General features: G+C 46.6%; 2 protein-coding genes across 2 annotated transcripts; both read left to right on the forward strand.

Annotated features, from left to right (window-relative positions):
* Positions 1-43: 43 nt before the first annotated feature.
* Positions 44-12,702, forward strand: pxk (PX domain containing serine/threonine kinase). The gene is made up of 18 exons (XM_084464431.1): positions 44-601; positions 2,211-2,261; positions 2,362-2,409; positions 2,711-2,897; positions 2,983-3,060; positions 3,198-3,271; positions 3,464-3,538; positions 3,612-3,716; positions 4,101-4,202; positions 5,087-5,272; positions 5,528-5,645; positions 5,759-5,837; positions 5,928-5,976; positions 6,404-6,481; positions 6,627-6,713; positions 10,091-10,154; positions 10,238-10,297; positions 12,467-12,702. The coding sequence occupies exons 1-18, from the start codon at positions 500-502 to the stop codon at positions 12,649-12,651; spliced, it is 1,728 nt and encodes a 575-aa protein (XP_084320557.1). The 5' UTR covers positions 44-499; the 3' UTR covers positions 12,652-12,702.
* A 1,406-nt stretch (positions 12,703-14,108) lies between these two features.
* pdhb (pyruvate dehydrogenase E1 subunit beta) lies at positions 14,109-19,702 on the forward strand. The gene is made up of 11 exons (XM_084463802.1): positions 14,109-14,180; positions 14,275-14,334; positions 15,302-15,409; positions 15,592-15,654; positions 15,837-15,872; positions 16,360-16,550; positions 16,856-16,950; positions 17,592-17,702; positions 18,151-18,242; positions 18,782-18,923; positions 19,178-19,702. Exons 1-11 carry the CDS (start codon positions 14,145-14,147, stop codon positions 19,321-19,323), a joined length of 1,080 nt encoding a protein of 359 aa, XP_084319928.1. The 5' UTR covers positions 14,109-14,144; the 3' UTR covers positions 19,324-19,702.
* Positions 19,703-21,019: the final 1,317 nt, after the last annotated feature.

Genomic DNA, 21,019 nt, shown 5'->3' on the forward strand with positions numbered 1-21,019 from the left:
TATTTAACCAACCGGGGCTATTTCAAAACTGTGTGTTAGTGAACAAAAGCAGCGGAGTATAGTCTCCCCCTGTTTCCAGTTAAGATTAGCCCTGATTGTGCGCAAATCAGTCACACAACAACTGAAGGGGAGGAGGTGAGGACATCCTAGAGTGGGTTCTTATCTGCGTTGAAGCAGAATATTGCTTACCATTGCTACACTGGTTTAAAGAGGCCCAAACACAACCCGTGGATCCGTCGCAGCCTTTTGATTAGTACTTTGATCTCTTCAGAACTGTACCGTCAACCGTGAGGCGAACCTTTACTTTGTAATCATCCGGAAATGTTTGAAATGACGTTTTCTACTCGGCTGTCAAGACGGACTGGGCTTGCTTATTATTGATTATTGGCAACGCGACCGTCAACCCATAGCAGCCCGAGCACCGCTCCAGGGGAGCGCTCTTCCCGGTTCTACACACACACCCAGCGGGCCGTGCCCGGAGAGCAGGCCGGGCAGCGGGATGTGCTCGGCGGACACGCCGCCCGCCGGCAGACTGCTGCTGGACGACACCGTGCCGCTGGCCGCGCTGATCGAAGCCAGCCAGACCCTCCAGTCCCACACGGTGAGTGGAAGCGGGAAAGTGGTTCTAATGTCGGGGTTCCGACAGCAAACACACGCACAGTCCTGGTGCGAGTGTGTGTGTATGTGTGTGGTGTCGGATTTATAGAATGTCATCTTTCTAGGAAAAAGTGCTGATTTTGTAGCTGCCGTCGCCTGACGTTGACCCAGAGTTCCGGTTGTTGTTGACACCGATCAGCTGAGATGGCTCTTCTGGTAGCCTAGCATGCTACTATATTTGATCAGATGAGCTAGCTGTTCTGGTAGCCCAGCATGCTAATCTCTGAGTAGATGAGTTTGCTGTTCTGTCGACCTGTCATGCCAATGTTGGACCACCCAGATCAAAAAGGCAACTGAATGCCCAGTACTGAGTCAACATGATTTATTGTGTTCCAAAAGTGTGGGCATCATAGTGTGTATTATACTGTGGGTGTAATGTGTTATTTGTTATCTAGCTCTACGTAGAACTGTCAGTATGCAATACTACTCTGTTCTATATATAGAGAGAGAAGTTATTAAGACTCATCAGACTTTCCTCGTCTCCTCACTGAGATCACATGTTGAGGTGCTAATCATTCACAACACGTATTGTGTTGAAATGTGAATACTGTTGTTATATCCAAGGAGATAGCTATTCTTAGTTTATGATGGGTTGCTTCCCCTATAGTAAACGGGTAACCTCAACCACATCAGACTGAACACTGGTCAAACTCAACCATCTCTTCCTGAGAGAGAGAGAGAGAGAGAGAGAGAGAGAGAGAGAGAGAGAGAGAGAGAGAGAGAGAGAGAGAGAGAGAGAGAGAGAGAGAGAGAGAGAGAGAGAGAGAGAGAGCGCCACTGAATGAGTGTGTGAGAGAGTCACTGAGTGAGAGAGAGAGAGTCACTCACTGAGTGAGTGATTGATGGATTACTGGAGTCATGTCTCGCGTGTCACCTTCCCAAGCACGATGGAAGTACCAGGGTTGTGGGTTAAAATCCCTGAGTAGCCTGGTCAGTAGAGCAAGCCACTGCCACTGCACAGATATGGATTCTATTCCCTGTGTAGACCAATCCCATCCTTACTATGTTTAGTCCCGCCCTCATGTCAGTGATTGGCAACTCCTTAACGAAATTTAAACTTAATTGAACTGTTCCGCACTGGCATGTCCCAGTGGATGATAGGTAGCCATGTGAAACCAAGATAGTCATGTTTGCATGAATATGCAAACATGAATATCATGTTTCAGCGACTCAGCCAATCAGAGTGCGCTCCTGCTCTCTCGCCGAATCTGGTTGGAGGAAAAGAAAACCTTATCTTCTCAAAAGCCATCGCTGCAGATTTCCATCTCAGCTCAACTGTTGGTATGAATGGCAAGCTAATGGTGGCCCTTCCCCGCAACACTAAACACTTTAACAGACAGACAGACAGACGGACAGACGGTGAAAACATTGTGAGAGCACATGACTTCTCACGTGAACTCCTGAACTTGCCCTCTGAACCATAAAATCACACAGTAGTTAGTCTCTCTCGCTCTGGCTCACTCTGTCTCATTCTCCCTCTGTCTCACTCTGACTCTGTCTCACTCTGACTCTGTCTCTGTCTCACTGACTTGGTCTCTGACTCTGTCTTTCAGGAGTACATCATCAGAGTCCAGAGGGGTGTGTCTTCAGAGAATAGCTGGCAGGTATATAAAATGAGATTTTCACTAATAATAATTAATTATCATGTAATTAATATAACGTGTCATAGTTCAGTGACGTATTGTGTGTGTCGTGTTCTTACAGGTGATTCGTCGCTACAGTGACTTTGACATGCTACATAGCAGTCTCCAGGTGAGATTCTGCATGCTCACATTAGTGCATGATGACTAGAAACATACTAGTATAACAATATTTTGAGAGCTCTGTTCTCTATGAAGGATAAGGGCTCTATAAAGGGATGAGAGTTTGAATTTGATGGGTGATGGCTGGTGGTTGCCATATTTGCATGGTTTTGACCACGAAGCACTGTTCATGGAATACAGGAAGTTGGGGCTGTCACAGCTTTTGCAAGTTCATATCCTGTCCAGGAATGAACCCAAGACATACAATTATCTGTCTGTCTGTCTCTCTCCCTCTGTCTATCTCTCTGTAGGTTTCAGGGATCAGTCTGTCCTTCCCTCCTAAGAAGCTGATAGGAAACATGGACAGGGAGTTTATAGCAGAGAGACAGAGGGGCCTGCAGGCCTACTTGGACTACATTACCCACAATCCCCTGCTCTCCAGCTCAGAAGCTGTCAAGAAGTTTCTGGACCCAAACAGCTACTCCTCCAACTACACAGGTGAGGGGACAGTACACACAGCAGTAGAGCAGAGGTACTGTCCTCCAGACATCATATTAACTCTGTCTGTCTGTCTGTCTCTCAGAGATCGCCCTCCAACAGGTGTCCATGTACTTCCGGTCAGACTCCCGGTGGGAGGTGGTGGAACCTCTTAAAGACATTGGTATGTCCAGACCCCCGTTAACCAGCTAGTCTACCAGCCATACTACCAGTTAGACTACCTTGCTAGGGTGGCGACTGAGGAAGGAGTACCTCCTGATGTTGTGGTTGTCATGACGATGGTGATGTTGTGGTTGCTAGGGTGGAGACTGAGGAAGCAGTACTTCCTGATCCGAAGCCGGGAGCAGCCCAAAGATAGACACCTGCTGAGCTGGGTAAGCCCCGCCCGTCTCCTCTACACAAAATTCAATTGCATGCCAGCTCAACCCACTGAGCTGTGTGTGTGTGTGTGTGTGTGTGTGTGTGTGTGTGTGTGTGTGTGTGTGTGTGTGTGTGTGTGTGTGTGTGTGTGTGTGTGTGTGTGTGTGTGTGTGTGTGTGTGTGTGTGTGTGTGTGTGTGTATTTAGGTGGACCTAGGACCTGACAAGTTTCTGTCAGATAAAGACCTGCAGGCAGTCATGAAGCTGCTGATCTCCATGAATGTAAGTACATGCACACACCATGATATGATATGATCTGTATGAGTATGGTAACCACTCTCTCCTCCTCCTCCAGCACCCCTGTATCTGTCCCCTGTTGTTCTCGAGCACCAGTGAGTCTTCAGCTCTGGTCATCAGACCCTTCAGCGAGAGAGGAACGCTGCGGGACCTCATTTACAAGGTCTCTGTCCCTCCAATCTCTCTCCCCTACTCTGATACTCTGATCGTTTCCTCCTGTCTACCTACAGTGGGCGGGGTCAATTAGCAACCACCAATCAGGAGAATATCCTTCAAAGAGGGAAAACCTCTAATCTAATAAATCTGAAGTATTCATAATCTGCTAAAGATAAAGGCCTCCACATGCTTCTGTCACACAGCAGGCAAATATGTGGCATCAGCGCAACCCACCAATGTGTCATTACACTAAATGTCCACTAGAGGATGATAAACCCTGAACTATACTACAAATGTATGTACTAGATTAGCCGTAGCTTGCAGCTGAGCGGATGACCCTTGGGGTGGTGCTGACCCCTGGTGTGTTACTGACTCCTGTTGTTGTGCTCAGGTGAAGGTGAAGGACGTCTTCCTGAAGAAGTACTGTAACCCCAAGAAGAGCGACGGTCTGGAGCTCCGCCAAATCCAGCACTATGGACGCCACATACTGGAGGTACAGACAGACAGAAAAACACACTCACACACACACACACACACACACACACACACACACACACACACACACACACACACACACACACACACACACACACACACACACACACACACACATATATATATATCCAAATATGATCCAAAGAGTGGTGGTAAAATTAGATAAAGTGAAAACTATATAATTTTATAAAACGGGTGGCTTAAATCAAGCGATCTGATTGGTATATTGAGCGTATACACACAGCTATGACGCCTGTTCAGTTTACAGAGTTCAGTATCACTCCGCGCCTAACTCTAACTGTTGTTTATTTATATATAAAAGCGATAGCATAGTTCACTGAAGCCTAAAAACATGTTGATTGCTGGAGAGGGTGGAAATGTTGTAAAGCAATAGGCACACGGTCGCCGGCAATTTAGCCTACTATCGAGTTGAAGTGAACTCGATAGAAGGCTACCAAGCTACCGTCTCTAGCCTAGCCTTCTCTCTGAAGGACGCTACCGTGTTTTGCATAGCAACCGCCGTACACTTTGCAGGCAGCCAGGAGGGACTGCTTTTCTGTATTCGTTAAAAAAATGCTTTTCCGACTTTCTCGCTTTTTCAAAATTGAGGGTGTCAATGACTTTCATTTTGCCATACTTACGTAACCGTTTTATAAAAGAAATAGATCACTTCAGTCAGTGGTATACGGTCATTATACCACACTGTGGTATAATGACCGTATACCACCGCCTGTCGTGATCTATTGCTTAAATATATGATTTAAAGGTGTGTGTGTGTGTGTGTGTGTGTGTGTGTGTGTGTGTGTGTGTGTGTGTGTGTGTGTGTGTGTGTGTGTGTGTGTGTGTGTGTGTGTGTGTGTGTGTGTGTGTGTGTGTGTGCAGGGTCTCAGGTTCCTCCAGGACCAGGGGGTTCCCTACGGTCACCTCCAGTCCTCCAACGTGCTCCTGGACCAGACGCCCCCGGCGACCTCTGACCTCCTGGCCTGCAGGCTCCTGGACGTGGAGAACAGTCTGCTGGGGCTGCCCGCCTTCTACCGGCCGCTGGTCACCCTCAACCGCCGCATCAATGTAATGGAGTGTGTGTGTGTGTGTGGTTGTGTAATTGTTTGTGTTCAAGGCAAGTGTGTGTGTGTGTGTGTGTGTGTTCCAGACTGCTGTGTGTGTGTGTGTGTGTGTTCCCCAGACTACAACATGTGTGTATTAATGAGTGTGTTTGTGTGTGTGTTCCCCAGACTACAGAGTGTGTGTGTGTGTGTGTGTGTGTTCCAGACTACATAGTGTGTGTATTAATGAGTGCTTTGTGTCTGTATTTATCTGTTACAGACCACAGAGTGTGTAGACGTTTTCTCCTTCGGTCTGGTTCTGTATGAGATGACCTACGGACACCCCCCCGACCCCCCTCCTGTAGACCAGTACCCCCCCTCCCCCCACCCTGCCATAGGTACACACATGCACACACACACTCACACATTGTGAATACAAGTTGTGTGTTTATACATAATTTTTATGGTATAATTTATATTATGAATATATAACGTGTGTGTGTGTGTGTAGTTGCTGTGCTCCAGTCCATCCTCTCAACAGAAGCGTTCAAAACTGGACCACCGACCGTCAGTCAACTCATACAGACACAGTGAGTCTCTCGCTCTGTCACTCTGTCTCTGTCTAACTCTCTTACTCACTCGCTCACTCTCTCAAGCTGTGATTGGTTGTCTGTCCGCAGGCTGTTTCGAGACGTCCAGATGCCTCTCTCAGACAAACAGCCGTTTAAGGTAGGAAGAGCTCCGTTGTCTCACCTATTTGTCTCACCTGGCCGTCTCACCTGTCTGTCTCACCTGGCCGTCTCACCTGTCTGTCTCACCTGGCCGTCTCACCTGTCTGTCTCACCTGGCCGTCTCACCTCTCTGTCTCACCTGGCTGTCCAGGCAGGGTCTATACATGTCTATATGTACTATTAGTTGACTAAAGATGTGGTTGAAGGAGAGAGGAGGTGTGTTGAGAGAGGAGAGAGGAGGTGTGTTGAGGAGAGAGGAGGTGTGTTGGGGTATAAGGAGAGAGGAGGTGTCTTGGGGAGAGAGGAGGTGTGTTGAGGAGAGAGGAGGTGTGTTGAGGAGAGAGGAGAGAGGAAGTGTGTTGAAGAGAGAGGAGAGAGGAGGTGTGTTGGGGTCAAAGGTTAACGGTATGGTGCTCTCTCGGCAGATCCCCAGCAGACTGAAGGAGGCGCTGCGCTCCTCTAAGGAGCTGCTGGAGAGGAGGCTACAGGAGGAGCAGCGACAGGTGAGAGCTTGCACCTACATGGTAGAAGATAGTAACCTCCTCAGTGTTGTTTATGTTCTATACAGAGTTCTCTAGAGGCCCCTAGTGGAGTTCTCCAGTAACACACAGAGTGGTGACCATACTGTCTGTGTGTGTGTGTGTGTAGCTGAACCAGCATCGCCGTCTGACCCGAGCTCAGTCCCACCACGGATCAGAGGAGCAGAAGAAGAGACGCAAACTCCTGGCTCGGAAGGTACACACACACACACACACACACACACACACACACACACACACACACACACACACACACACACACACACACACACACACACACACACACACACACACACACACACACACACACACACACACACACACACACACATTTTAAATATTTATTTATGCCCACATATAAAGAAGTACAAGGGTTCTTGCACAAGGGACATAAACACTGCCAGTGCAGTTGACAATGGAAGACGGTCAGACACAAAACGCCTGGGCAGCTGAACGCAGTTACATACAAAATGACCTACAGGTCAGATAGAAAACAGACATTTAAGGATACAAAAAACAACGTCTCCTCCAGATTGAACGGCTACCAATAATAACTGAGACTGAGCAGTACCTGGCCAACTGTTTAGCTCTTCTTTTAGGGAGGCCGGCCATCTGAAGGCCCCTCAAAACCAACTTATGCGCATGCCCCAGACTACCAAATATAAAGACTAGAAGTTTACACCTGTAGCCTAGCTGAGAGATGGTCTGCTTCAGCTGCTGATATTTCAGCACTTTGGTCAGAAAGGCCTCCTCTAGGCTGTAATCAAAGGTACAGCCGACCTCCAGAATGAGCACCTCTCTATGATTTTCATTAACAACAACAACATCAGGAGTATTAGCTGTTACATGAGAGAACATTGAGACATCATTACACAGGCTGAACATACTCGGCTTCACAGTAGAATGTTTATACAGCATGATGGAAGACCTGAAGATAGAAGAGATATCTGCTGATATCAAATCTACAATTCTGTCATGCCTACATATGTAGAGCCCTCTGTAAACATGGCAACCATTTAAGATGTGAGACATGGTTTCAGCTATTTGTTCACTGCCATGGTGTATACAGTAAGGAGCATGACTTCCTGGAAACCAGATGGACAGGTTCAGTTTAGTTGGTAAAACCTGCAGTCTCGCTTTTATAGCAAATGTAACAATGTTCTCATCCAGGGCAGCATTTCTGAACACAGCGTGTGAGACAGAGTGGTCTGCAGCTGGGAGACATGCAATCTTCCCTTGAAGTCTCAGCTCAGTCCATTGCTGCCGCTGCCTCCGTTGTTGCGCCCCCAAGAGGTGACCTCGAGCATTTCTCAGTGGGAGTAGATGTTTTGTCCCACATACATTCACAGTTGCTTTTACAGAGATGTTGGGGTCGGATATAACCTCCTCTGAGACCTCCACGGTCTCAGAGTCAGACCCCGTCCACTCCAGGGTAACATCAGCCCAGCAACACAGATCGTTCAGGTCAGGCCAGTCTGACCACACACCGAAGCCAGGAGAGCGGCTGTCCAGCTTTCCACTGGGTTTCCTCTTGAATCCCAGGAAGTTAGGCTCCGACCCACGAGCCAGAGGGACCTTGCGTCTTCTTAGGTCCAGGAACAGAGAAGCTCGGGCAAGCTCTCTGACATATTTATCATCATTGTTCAACATATTCAACAGATGGGAAAGTCTCGTAGCAATATATGTCCATTCAAAATTAGGAACACCCAGACCACCCTCACTCTTACTATGAAATATGATATTGCGTGTTGTATGTGTATTTAGGCCAGTCCATTGTCTTACAAAATATACAGTTTTATCCGTCAAATCACATAATGATTTTCGTGGAACATGTACATTAGAAAGAAGATGTTGTACCTTGGACAATGCAATTACTCTAACTGCCTCCAGCTTCATGATGAGTGGCAGTGGGGATACATTTATAGACTCAAGTCTGCTGTAATATTCTGATGTAATTTCATCGACTTGGTCTTTCCACTCACCTGCCACATTGAATTTATGACCCAAATATGTATACGTTTCATGACGTGAGTAAACTCTGAGTGACTTATTACAAACAGTGAACACAGGTATTGTATCTGTTTTAGAGTGATACCAACGGTTCCCCCCACTCCGCCTTTCATAAAAAAACTGCACATTTTGAATCTTTAACCTCTAATCCTGACCACTCCAAAAAGGAGTCTGTTCTGGAGAGCATGTTGTTGATCACAGCCTCTTGACGAGAGGCAATCTGAACATCGTCTGCATACCCCTGGACGGGGTTAGGGGAGATAACATTACAGGTGACACAGCTACAAAGCCACTTTAACCACTGGTTTAGCGCCAACACAAAGTTAACTGCGCTCCAGGGGCAGCCAGTCTTAATGGCCACTTGGAGAGGGATTGGGTCTGTGAGCTGTTTACCACAGATAACCTGTATGAATGAACCAGAGTAAACATCTTTAACAATGTCAATAAAAACCTGAGGCAGATGTATTTCCTCCAGAGCTGTTATCATGACATTATGTGCTAAAGTTCCAAATGCATCACGAAAGTCCAAAAAAACTGCAAAGAATTTACTGGACTCATGTTTAAAATCATCAATACCTGTTTTGAGACAAAACACATGTTCATTCATGCCTTGCCTGCTGATGTAGGCTTTTTGCTTGGGCGACAGAATGTCCACATCCACAAGCCATGGTAGTATTCGGGCAAGAACACATTTCATGAACACTTTATAGATGGTAGGCAAAAGGGAAATGTCTCTCCAGGTTGATGGATTGTCCGGAATATTGTCTTTTTTGGGAATTCTATGAACGAGAGCCCCCTTCCATGACTCAGGTACTCTCCTATTTTCCAAGCAGACATTAAAAATTGATGTTATTTCAGCTGCCTGCGTGGCTTTGAGATCTTCATATGAAACACCGTCCATGCCACTTGCTTTATTGTTAGGTAGAGTGCGCAGCACAGCCTCCACCTCAGTCTGTGTGAACTGCGCAGTGTCAGGGAGATAGTCTGGCTCCGTGTGTGAAACAGCGCCATGCCAGGGCGGTGGAGGGAGTGGGTCATGAATTGACGTTTGCCCTCGGCATTTATTCTGATAATATAATTGCACTTGCTCGCAATTATTGGGGCACGGAGGGGGGTCGGGATATTCGCTGTTGTTTAGGATAATTTGAATGGCTTTAGATTGTCTATGCTGCCAAAGATAGGCCAGTTTATCTCTGCTCACCTTCTTCCGTTGTTCCCGTCTCGCCACACACACACACACACACACACACACACACACACACACACACACACACACACACACACACACACACACACACACACACTATAATATACTACTGCTGCCATTGCTACACTAGAGCTACTATGACTAGAGCAGCAAACTAGTGGCTAGACACGACACACACATGTTTTTTGCTCCATGTATTGTGCAATTTTTATAACCATGCAACCAACTTCAACGTGTGTGTGTGTGTGTGTGTGTGTGTGTGTGTGTGTGTGTGTGTGTGTGTGTGTGTGTGTGTGTGTGTGTGTGTGTGTGTGTGTGTGTGTGTGTGTGTGTGTGTGTGTGTGTGTGTGTTACAGAAGTCCAGACAGTCGGCTTATGAAAACGAAGAGGAAACGTCTGTCAAATATAACAACAACTCTGGTAAGCACCATGTATACATGTCATTAATAATATCTATGACTTGTTCATCATAATAATAACATGTATGACTCTGCTGGCTACAGGTTCTGGAGCGAGTTCTCCTCCCACGTCGCCCTCACCTCCCACACCCCTCTCTGCCACAGGTCGGTCTGCCTGTCTGTCTGTCTGTCTGTCTGTGTCTCTCTGTGTGTCTGTGTGTGTGTTTGTTTGTCTGTATGTCTGCCTGTATCTCTGTGTGTCTGTGTCTGTCTGTCTGTCTGCCTGCCTGCCTGCCTGCCTGTATCTCTGTGTGTCTGTCTCTCTATGTGTGTTTGCCTGTCTGTCTGTCTCTGTCTCTCTGTGTGTCTATGTCTGTCTGTCTGTCTCTTTGTCGGTCTGTCTGTCCGTCTGCCTACTTGTGTCTCTGTCTCTCTGTGTCTGCTTGTCTGCCTGCCTTTGTGTGGGTCTGTCTATGTGTCTGTCTCTCTGTGTGTCCGTCTGTCTAGCTGCTCCTGTTGACCAGCTCAAGAGGTCAGAGTAGATCTGTTATTAGTATTGTAACTCACTGGAAGACGGCTAACCCAGGGTACTACATACACATACCACATACTCCTCTCTACTCGTCTCCTCGTCTCCTTTCTCCTTGCCTCCTCTCTCCTGACCCAACTTCTCCATGCTGTGTTTAGTACTGTTGTTTTACTGTATGGTTGACTGTACTATGTAATACTTAAATTGTACTGTAGATTAGTATTTCTCTACAGTACTCTAGAACAATCTGTATAGCATGGTATGTAGTAAAGTGTAGTACTATGTGTGTCTAGTTTGTATAGTATTGTGTGTAGCATGTATGGTATGTAGTATAGTACCATTTTTGTCTAGTTTGTGTAGCATGTATAATATAGTATGGTATGTAGTATAGTCTAGTTTGTGTAGTACTGTGTGTCTAGTTGACCCATCTCTCCTCTCTCCCTGCGGCCGTAGAGCATGCTCCGTTCTGACGGTAAAGTACTTGTATGATGATGATGATGATGATGGTCTCTCTAAGCTGCCATGCAACCTTCCTCCCAGCAAGCACCTGGCCCCTGATTACTGTTATGCATACTACAAGTATACCACAGTATCAGAGTACTACTGCTGTGTTGAGAACTTCTAAAGTACATCACAGTATCAAAGTACTTCTCAAGTACGCCACATTATCAGAGTACTACTGCTGTGTTGAGTACTTCTAAAGCACACCACAGTATCAGAGTACTTCTCAAGTACACCACATTATCCGAGTACTACTGCTGTGTTGAGTACACCACTGTAGCCAGACCCCAGATCAGTCGATAGACTGAGATGCTATCATGACCACAAGTAGCTACAGAGGCTAGCAGGGCTCTCCTTTATTCTGTTGAATAATGAAGAAAGGAGGAAAGAATATAATGAACAATAATTCGAAAGCTAGCGGTACTTACAGCTAATTGTGCTTGCAGCTAGCCGTACTAGCAGCTCAGGTACTAACAGCTAGCCATACTAGCAGCTAGCCATACTAGCAGATCAGGTACTAACAGCTAGCCATATTAGCAGCAAGCCGTGCTAGCAGCTAGCCATATTAGCAACTAGCCATGCTGGCAGCTAGCCATGCTGACATGCTGTTCTGTATCAGGGGAACCTCTCCGCCCTAAACCTCCATGTCCTCCTGAATGACCTCCACCTCCTCTACTACCACCTCCTCCCCCCCCCCCCCCTCCGTCAGTCTCTCTCTCTGTCTGTCATGTATGTTTCCCTGATTGTCTGTTCTCAGTCCTAATATACAGTGTAGATAGAGGTTGGTAGGTTAATTCAGGTTGGAGGTAGGTAGGTTCACCATGGGTAGGAGGTAGGTAGGTTCACTGTGGGTAGGAGGTAGGTAGGTTCACCATCGGTAGGTAGGTTCACTGTGGGTAGGAGGTAGGTAGGTTCACCATGGGTAGGAGGTAGGTAGGTAGGTTCACCATGGGTAGGAGGTAGGTAGGTTCACCATGGGTAGGAGGTAGGTAGGTTCACCATCGGTAGGTAGGTTCACTGTGGGTAGGAGGTAGGTAGGTTCACCATGGGTTGGTAGGATCACCATGGGTGGTAGGTAGGTAGGTTCACCATGGGTAGGAGGTAGGTAGGTTCACCATGGGTTGGTAGGATCACCATGGGTGGTAGGTAGGTTCACCATGGGTAGGAGGTAGGTAGGTTAACCATGGGTAGGTAGGTTTACCATGGGAAGTCCCAGCGTTCTGTCCAGCGTAGCCATGGAAACGGTTATGCACTGCTTTGCCTCCATGGTTGTTAATACTCTTCATGTCCTCTGATCTCCCCAGGACTACAGGCTCCTCCTCCTCCTCCTCCTCCGCCCCCTGCCCCTCCCGCTCCTCCTTGCTGCCAGCCCCCGCCCTCCTCCAACGGGGTGGCGGGTCGGGGGGCCCTGCTCAGTTCCATCCAGGGCTTCAGTAAGGGCCACCTGAAGAAGACGGAGACCCTGGACCACAGCAGGCCCCTTCTGTGACATCACATCCTCCCATGTACATTTAAGTTTCAATAAAACTAGTAAAAAAAATACACTAACGTGAAATTTTATGGAGTTGGAGGAATACATGACGAGAGAAACCAGAACTGAACTACAAAGAAACTGATATAAAACGGCAGCAACAGAAATTACCGGAACAAGACAAAGTTGTGGTTTGCATACTGCACCATTGTATCGTGATTCACTCTATGAGACAATAACTCTAACACCATAACCATAACACATCTGGGCCGAGAGGAGGTCCTTATTATAAAACGGAGACTAAGAGGCAGTGGTCAATTTAGGAGGAGGGATTTGAACCATTTGAAGACGGAAATCATGCAGTCCCAAATGAAAGGCAAATGTAGCATTGATCTTTTCAACAACAGAAATAGCATCACTAAGGCAAGACCGATGCTTTAAGTGCTCTTGCAGGATCCTTCTGATGGCTAGAGTGGCAAAAGGAATGGTGTTTTTTTTGTCAGAGAAAGGTCATTACCCGGTACTCCAAGGATGGCTATCTCTACCTTTGTTTGTAGATCTTCACCCCATCACCCAAGACCCTGCTGGTTTAGAGTGAGTCCCAGACTCGTGGACTGAATCTGTCACATTGTCTATCGACATTCGACTGTACTTTAGATGTCTGGCCTTGCAGAGAAGGATGCAGTGTAGTGAACTGTTTAAAGCTCAGGCGTGCATATATAATGTGAACATTTCACATAAACTTCAGTATATACTTTGCTAGCATGTTGTAGCTTGGTCTCCTTGGGAACTCTCCTCATGAGAGTGAGACTTCCTGCTCCCTCTGCCTGACAATCATACAGAAGATCTAAACCACTCAAGTCCATCATACATCCCAGATCCACCTAACGTATGATGTTCTGGGACCGCCCTGTTGCCACGCTGGTCAAGTTTTGAACCGTTGATGTCTCTTCAGTCTGCCAAGCTGCTCTGGAATTAGACAGCTGTCTAATAAGAACACACATTTCAGTATAAACACACTTTGCGTTAAAAAATAATAAGAATTTGATATATTGTGATATGTATTTGATAGAATGTGATATATTTAAAATATTTATTTGAATAAAGTAAATGGGAAGGAACGTGGTCTGCATACCACCCTCTCATTATTATCACACCCAGTTCAATTCGAAAAGCTTTATTGGCATGGGAAAAATATATATTGATATTCCCAAAGCAGCTTAAAAGAAGAAAACAAATGTAAAAGAATACAGTAGGTCAACAAAAATATAAAAATATAAATATAAAACACAAAAAAATGTTATTGTCCAAATGTTATAATGCGGGTCGCTTGTCCTTGGGAGCTTTTTGTAGTGCCGGCATTTCCTTCCGCCTTTCACCTCCACAACAATCAGCGATTGGCTGACGGTGAAGGCTAGGCACTCCTGCGTCGTCAACGACCGTTGTGATTGGCTGGTATCTCTTGTGACGTTTAAAGCCCCGCCTAAAGGGTTACAGAGGACAGTGCAAAGATGGCGTCTCTGAGTTGTGTTCTCCGATCTGGAAGGGTAAATTATTTGTTTGATTTCAGGTTTTATTGTAACAATATCATCATCTTAAGTCGCATGGTTCATTTTCATGACATGGGTTTGTCTTCTACAGAATGCTGCGGCGGTTGTCCTGCGGCGGGAGTTCCACAGAAGCGCCCCGGCTTCAGTGCAGGTCTGTACGCTGTCAGTCCCTCGGCTTATGGGCCGGCTGCTCCGTTCACCGGGCTGGAGAACATAAATAATACTGAATATTATTAACAATACTGTATATTATACCATATGAACGTGTGATGTAGCGTGTCTGTGGAGGTCAAGGTAGAAAGAGGGCTGTCACTCACTGTCAGAGCCCAGCAGTGTAACAGACTCGTGTATCTCCACTCCAGTATCTACCAGGATAGGATTTGACTCTAACTCCAGACTGGAATCAGGAATTATGATTCCACATAGAATTAATCAGCTGTGGTTTATTTGTACAAGAATTACAAGATGTTTCTAGCTGGCTCTCTGTATGAGTGAAACTAACTCGATGTCTACAGTATAATGTAACGCAGTAACTGCAGTATTCTATGTTAAACTGTTGTTTTTAATGAATATTTCTTTAGTATTGTGTACAATTTTGTATAGTATTTGTGCGGTATTATACTGTATGGATGAGTATTTGTGCACTATTGTGTATTGTATTGTATGAATGAGTTTTTCTGAAGTATTGTGTTCTTTTTTAAAAAATGTTTTATTCTGCGGTATTGTGTATACCAGAGCCGTATAAAGAAAGAGTTGCGACAACTCCATTCACTCCAATGTTCCATTTTTTTTTTTTTTCAACAATAGCGTCTCATGCTGCCTATAAATTGTTCCCGGAAGTTGGGATCGAACTCTCGGAGACGGCTCGCAACAATTGTGTTTTACTACTAATTACCCAAATTCACAATCCTGTATATTCTCTATATCTTGAAGGCTACTAGGCAGTTAAAAAGCTAACGTAGGCACAGCAACTGTCACTTTGTCACTCGCTTCCAGGAACTATTTGAGGCTTACACAAAACCACGTGACCAATGGAATTTTGAACCCCCATTGTCGCAACTCTATCTTTATACGGCTCTGGTGTATACTATTGTATTAAAGAGTGTTTGTGGGTGCAGGTGACGGTTCGGGATGCCCTGAACCAGGCCATGGACGAGGAGCTGGAGCGGGATGAGAGGGTCTTCCTACTGGGAGAGGAGGTGGCCCAGTACGATGGAGCCTACAAGGTCAGATGTCAAACCTCACAGTAACCTCACCAAACATTCACACAGTTACCCCAGTATCACCATGCACAAGCAAGGTCATAACGTGTGTGTGTGTGTGTGTGTGTGTGTGTGTGTGTGTGTGTGTGTGTGTGTGTGTGTGTGTGTGTGTGTGTGTGTGTGTGTGTGTGTGTGTGTGTGTGCAGGTGAGCCGAGGTCTGTGGAAGAAGTACGGAGATGCACGCATCATTGATACTCCGATCACTGAGGTTAGTCCATAGTAATATTATATATTTATATTGTAATAAAGATGTGTGTATTATTGGTTTTAACTGCATGGGGTGTGTGTTATTTTCTACTGAGGTTATTCTGTGATGTCACTTCCTATTGATTCCACGGACAATATCAATTCCTATTGTCAAGCCCAACTAACACTTGTGTGTCTTTACAGATGGGGTTCACTGGCATTGCGGTTGGAGCTGCTATGGTAAGCTTCAATCCAACACACTTGTCCCCACAAGACTCTGGTCACACACCTGTCCCCACACACCTTTAGTCAGTCAACCTGTAGTCGCACAACCTGTAGTCACACAACCTGTAGTCACACACCTCTGGTCCTCACACAGGAAGTGTCACAATTGTGTGACACTTCATAGTGTCTTCAAGACTTCAACACTATGAAGACACGTGTCATCATAAAATAAAACGTATCTCCACACGGAGGAGTGTACTGGGTTCTATAGACCCGTAGCAGTGGCAGCTATCGTTATCACGCCTGCAGCAAGGCTGTTTCATTTTCTTGTTCAACCATTCCCAACCCTTTCCCAACAGACTACGTGTCAAAACACAGCAGCCTCTAGGAGCCTCGCATACGACTCTGCGCTAACGTGGCGCTGTCAGAGTCCAGGCAGGCAGTCCATGTGGATGAGAACTAGTGGGTCTAGTAACTGTTGTTGTCCAATGTTTCCCTGCAGGCTGGTCTCAGGCCCATCTGTGAGTTCATGACCTTCAACTTCTCCATGCAAGCCATCGACCAGGTCATCAACTCCGCAGCCAAGACGAACTACATGTCTGCCGGCCGCCAGTCTGTCCCCATCGTCTTCAGGGGGCCCAACGGGGCCTCGGCTGGCGTCGCCGCCCAGCACTCCCAGTGTTTCGCTGCATGGTGGGTTAGCTTAGCATGCCAGCTCATCATTACATGTTATATTAGCATTAGCCTAGCTTGGCGTTATCCTAGCAGGGTGACTTGATATCGGCAGCTTAACATTAGCCTACATGTTAGTTTAGCATTGGCCTAGCCTAGCGTTAGCCTAGCGGGGTGACTTGATATCAGCGGCTTAACATTATCCTAACATGTTCGATTAGCATTAGCCTAGTTTAGCATTAGCCTAGCGGGGTGACTTGTTATTAGCCAAGGCAGGGTCGCTTAGCCTTAGCCTAGCATGTTTTAACGTGTCGTTGTGTGTTCAGGTACGGCCACTGTCCGGGTCTGAAGGTCGTGAGTCCGTGGAGTGCCGAGGATGCCAGAGGTCTCCTCAAGGCCGCAATCAGAGACGATAACCCTGGTGAGTCCCCTGCCCTAGGCTACATGAGTCTGTTAGCTCAGAGAGGTTCCCCCTCCATGAGTTTGTTAGCATGAGTCTGTTAGCTCAGAGTGTCATCCTTCATGAGTCGGTTAGCTCAGAGAGGTTCCCCCTCCATGAGTCTGTTAGCTCAGAGTGTCACCCTTCATGAGTCTATTAGCTCAGAGAGGTTCCCCCTCCATGAGTCTGTTAGCATGAGTCTGTTAGCTCAGAGTGTCATCCTTCATGAGTCTGTTAGCTCAGAGAGGGTCACCCTACATGAGTCTGTTAGCTCAGAGAGGTTCACCTTACATAGGTTACTTTAACACAAGTGGTTTCAAACTATGGTTTGCAGCAGAGGACCATGGGTAGTAAAGGCTGCACCGATTATTAGATAGGAACGCACCGGTTACCTATCAGATCAGACTTCAATCAATTGTATAACAATAATAATGGTTTACTTATAATATCTGGAAAAAGGAATACTGTATTGATGAAGTATATTCATATACATGTTAACTCTCACTTGGTAAAGAAGAGGTTAAAAGTACCTCCTCAGTGGGCTGATGCCAGAGCAGGTGCGGTTGGTTTGTGAGTCCCTGATCTAGAGCACGCTGTCCCCATGTCTCTCCCCGGTTCTCCAGTGGTGTTCCTGGAGAACGAGCTGATGTACGGAGTCCCCTTTGAGATGTCCGAGGAGTCCCTGTCCAAAGACTTCACCATTCCCTTCGGCAAGGCCAAGGTCGAGAGGCAAGGTAGGATTCAAACCCGCACCTTGTGGAAGGCCGTCTGGGAGTTGAGTTGCGGGCGATTGTTGACGGGGGGTGGGGGGGGGGTAGTTAAACTTAAAAATTGTGTTAAAATAAATAAGAAAAGCGGAATCAATTTGTGGCGCTTGTTGTTCAATCTGTGGCGCTGTGCCACACATTGGTCTATGTATGGGAAACACTGTAATGAGGTACCTGGAATGTTAATGAGTTATCTGGTATGTTAAGTAGGTAGTGGGTTCTACATTGATATACCTGGTATTTTAATTAGGTACATATTATGTTAATTTGGTACCTGGTATGTTAAATAGGCAGTCGATGTGCAGATTCAGCCTGGTATGTTAATTAGGTTATCTGGTTAATTATCTGGTTAATTAGGTAGTAGGTTGTTTGTTTTGTAAGGAGGATGTTTAGTAAGGCTCTTCCTGTCCTGCAGGAAGTCACGTGACCCTGGTGACTCACTCGCGCTACGTGAGCTTCTGCCTGGACGCGGCCGCCGTCCTGGCCAAGGAAGGTGTGGAGTGTGAGGTAACGTCCTGTTTCCATGTTATCATCACCGCCCCTGTGAGGTGGCACTCCGTGGTTAACCAACCAACTGGTTAATAGGGAGTGGGTCGGGGCCTTACTATTTGCTGTTGAGCGACATTTTTGAGTGCTGGTGAGATATTTACCTTCAGGACATTTAGCAGACGCTTTTGTCCGAAGCGACTTAAAATGGATCGTGAACACACATTCACACAACGATGGAGGAGTCAACCACGCAAGGCGATAGCTCGTCGGGACCAGTTGGGTTGAACTAACAACCCTCCGGTTACATGTCAACCTCCTCTACATCCTTTGCTAAAGCTATATGTACTTCAATTCTGTAAATATTGCCTACAAAGTGTGGTTTAACGTCGGGGTCCGGGCTGTAACGTCTGTGTCCACCATCGTTAAATGATTGCAGCCGAACATAAACCGAATATACTTCACAACCGAAGTGGTTGAAGCCAGTGGGCTGGGGGTGAATGCACCGTGGTGCCCTCTGTAGGACCACAGCGTTAATCACTGACGTGATGGTCCACCAGGTGGTGAACCTGCGCAGCATCCGGCCCCTGGACATAGAGACCATCGAGGCCAGCGTGATCAAGACCAACCACCTGGTGACGGTGGAGGGGGGCTGGCCGCAATTTGGTGTCGGAGCAGAGATCTGCGCCCGCGTCATGGAGGGTATGAATCCACATTACCCCTGCACTGATGCACTGACACACCGTATATATAACTGACCTCCTAATGAAGTTAGTTATCAAAGGTCGTCATGGTCTTTTTCCATAGTTAGCCCTGTTGAAACCTGTTTCCATGGTTACAGTGTGTTAGCACGGTTTCAGCTAGGTTACAGTGGTTCCCATGGTCGCGGTGTGGTTCCAGTGTGTCTGTGGTTACAGTGCGTTCCCGTGGTTACAGTGGGGTTTCTTCTCCTCCAGGGCCGGCGTTTAACTTCCTGGACGCTCCAGCCACCAGGGTGACGGGGGTGGACATCCCCATGCCCTACGCCAAGATCCTGGAGGACAACAGCCTCCCGCAGATCAAAGACATCATCTTCTCCATCAAGAAGACCCTGAACATCTAGAGACCAGACACGCATATACATATACACACACACAGACACACACAGCACATATGCTGTGAGTGTGTGTGTTAAGAGAACTGTAATTTTAAGCGCTGTGGCGGCTGGTATCCCAGTGTTGTGTTAACAGATGTTATAACATCCTCACCCCGTCACAGGAGATAACTGGTGCCAATATGGCCCCTACAGAAAACCCAGAGTTGGTTCCTTTATGTCGTTCCTGTAAGATAATTTCACTCCATCCCAAGGTATCTGAGGGAGGTTCACCGCGCCCGGCCCCTGTTGATGTTCTCCTAGAGCTGCAGTACTGTACATACTGTCCCCAGGCACTGATGCTGCTGTAAGGGACTCTGTTACAAGAATAAAACACTTCTGTCCCTTTGCTCTCGTCTCGCTCGTCTTTGTGTCACGGAACCTCGCTCCCTCTCTCGTTCATCCCTTCTCTCTCAAGGTCTCCTGCCCGTCTAAAAAAAACTATCTAACCCATGATATTAATGAACCGACAAGCGTGAAGCCTTCCAGTCTAGAGCCATTGGTCACTAGAATGATGTGACCCTCTAGTGACATCATCTCTAGTGACATACCCTGATGACCTCATCCTCCAGTGACCTCGTCATCTTTAGGGGCTGGGTTATAGAAAAGGGTAAGGGTTTGAGATTTGGGTCAGGGTTATAGTTAAGGGTTCAAAGGTAAGGGTCATGATAGGGCTGGCTCTGGGTAAAGGCCGTATTGGCTGTCGCCTAGGAAGCCAACCATCCATGGGGGGCACCAAGTCAACCATCGATGTGACATGAGAAGCTCCCCCCCTCAGGTCCAAATGTTATCAAAATGAATATTTGCATATTCTGAGTAAAAGATCAAAGCAAATTGATAGTGTGTGTCTTTGACTGATATTTGACTATATAGATATATCATGACTTGGTTCACAGCAATTTTCTGAAGGTTAGTCAGGAATTCCAATTATACAGGTAAGGGATCAAGAGTAAAGGGTTGCATCCATACATATGATCAACAATCAGTTATCTTTGAGATACTCAATGAATAGAACCCGTGTGTTCAGAAATTGACTGGGCGCTTTGGATTTTAAAAAGCGTATTCTCACCATGAATGTATGATTTATGATCATTTACCTGAGCTATTTCCTAAAGCAGGTTATTTCCATTCTGCTGTAATAATTTTCTTGGCAGCTACCATAACAAGCATCAATGCAAATTGTTCCTCAGATATGGAGCTTAAAGGTCCCATGGCATGAAAATTTCACTTTATGAGGTTTTCTAACACTGCGTTGAGTTCCCCTAGCCTCCCTATAGTCCCCCAGTAGCTAAAAATTGCATTAGGTGTAAACAGAGAAGTAGGTATCTTGCTCCGCCTTTGAAAAAAGGATCGCTGAAACCCTTTGATTTGGTATCCGGCCCCATATGACGTCATATGGGGCCATGTTACCTCCCCTTTCTCTGCTTGGCCCGCCCAGAGAATTTGGCCCGCCAATGAGACAATGAGCTAAGACCGTGCGAGTGCCACATGCGTGTGTGAATACACACACTGTAACACAAGTGTTCTTTGTTATTTGGATAACCGTTCTGCTGTTGGTGTTATGGCGCATAACACGCAACACAATAACGCAAGCTTGCATAAAGCTCCCATTTGGTGAAAAGACTAGACTGTGCAGGGTTGGTTGGGAAGGAATTGGGAACCGCGA

This window comes from Micromesistius poutassou (genome assembly GCF_964030765.1).
Source record: "Micromesistius poutassou genome assembly, chromosome: 2".
Classification (NCBI taxonomy): domain Eukaryota; kingdom Metazoa; phylum Chordata; class Actinopteri; order Gadiformes; family Gadidae; genus Micromesistius; species Micromesistius poutassou.

What these genes read in the sequence shown, in the direction of transcription:
- pxk (XM_084464431.1), top strand. Translation starts at nt 500, where the DNA reads ATGTGCTCGGCGGACACGCCGCCCGCCGGCAGACTGCTGCTGGACGAC. An exon ending in TGCGGGACCTCATTTACAAG is followed by an intron (nt 3,717 to 4,100) that starts GTCTCTGTCCCT and finishes TGTTGTGCTCAG; the next exon opens with GTGAAGGTGAAGGACGTCTT. An exon ending in CCCTCAACCGCCGCATCAAT is followed by an intron (nt 5,273 to 5,527) that starts GTAATGGAGTGT and finishes TATCTGTTACAG; the next exon opens with ACCACAGAGTGTGTAGACGT.
- pdhb (XM_084463802.1), top strand. Translation starts at nt 14,145, where the DNA reads ATGGCGTCTCTGAGTTGTGTTCTCCGATCTGGAAGG. An exon ending in TCCCAGTGTTTCGCTGCATG is followed by an intron (nt 16,551 to 16,855) that starts GTGGGTTAGCTT and finishes TTGTGTGTTCAG; the next exon opens with GTACGGCCACTGTCCGGGTC. An exon ending in AATCAGAGACGATAACCCTG is followed by an intron (nt 16,951 to 17,591) that starts GTGAGTCCCCTG and finishes CCGGTTCTCCAG; the next exon opens with TGGTGTTCCTGGAGAACGAG.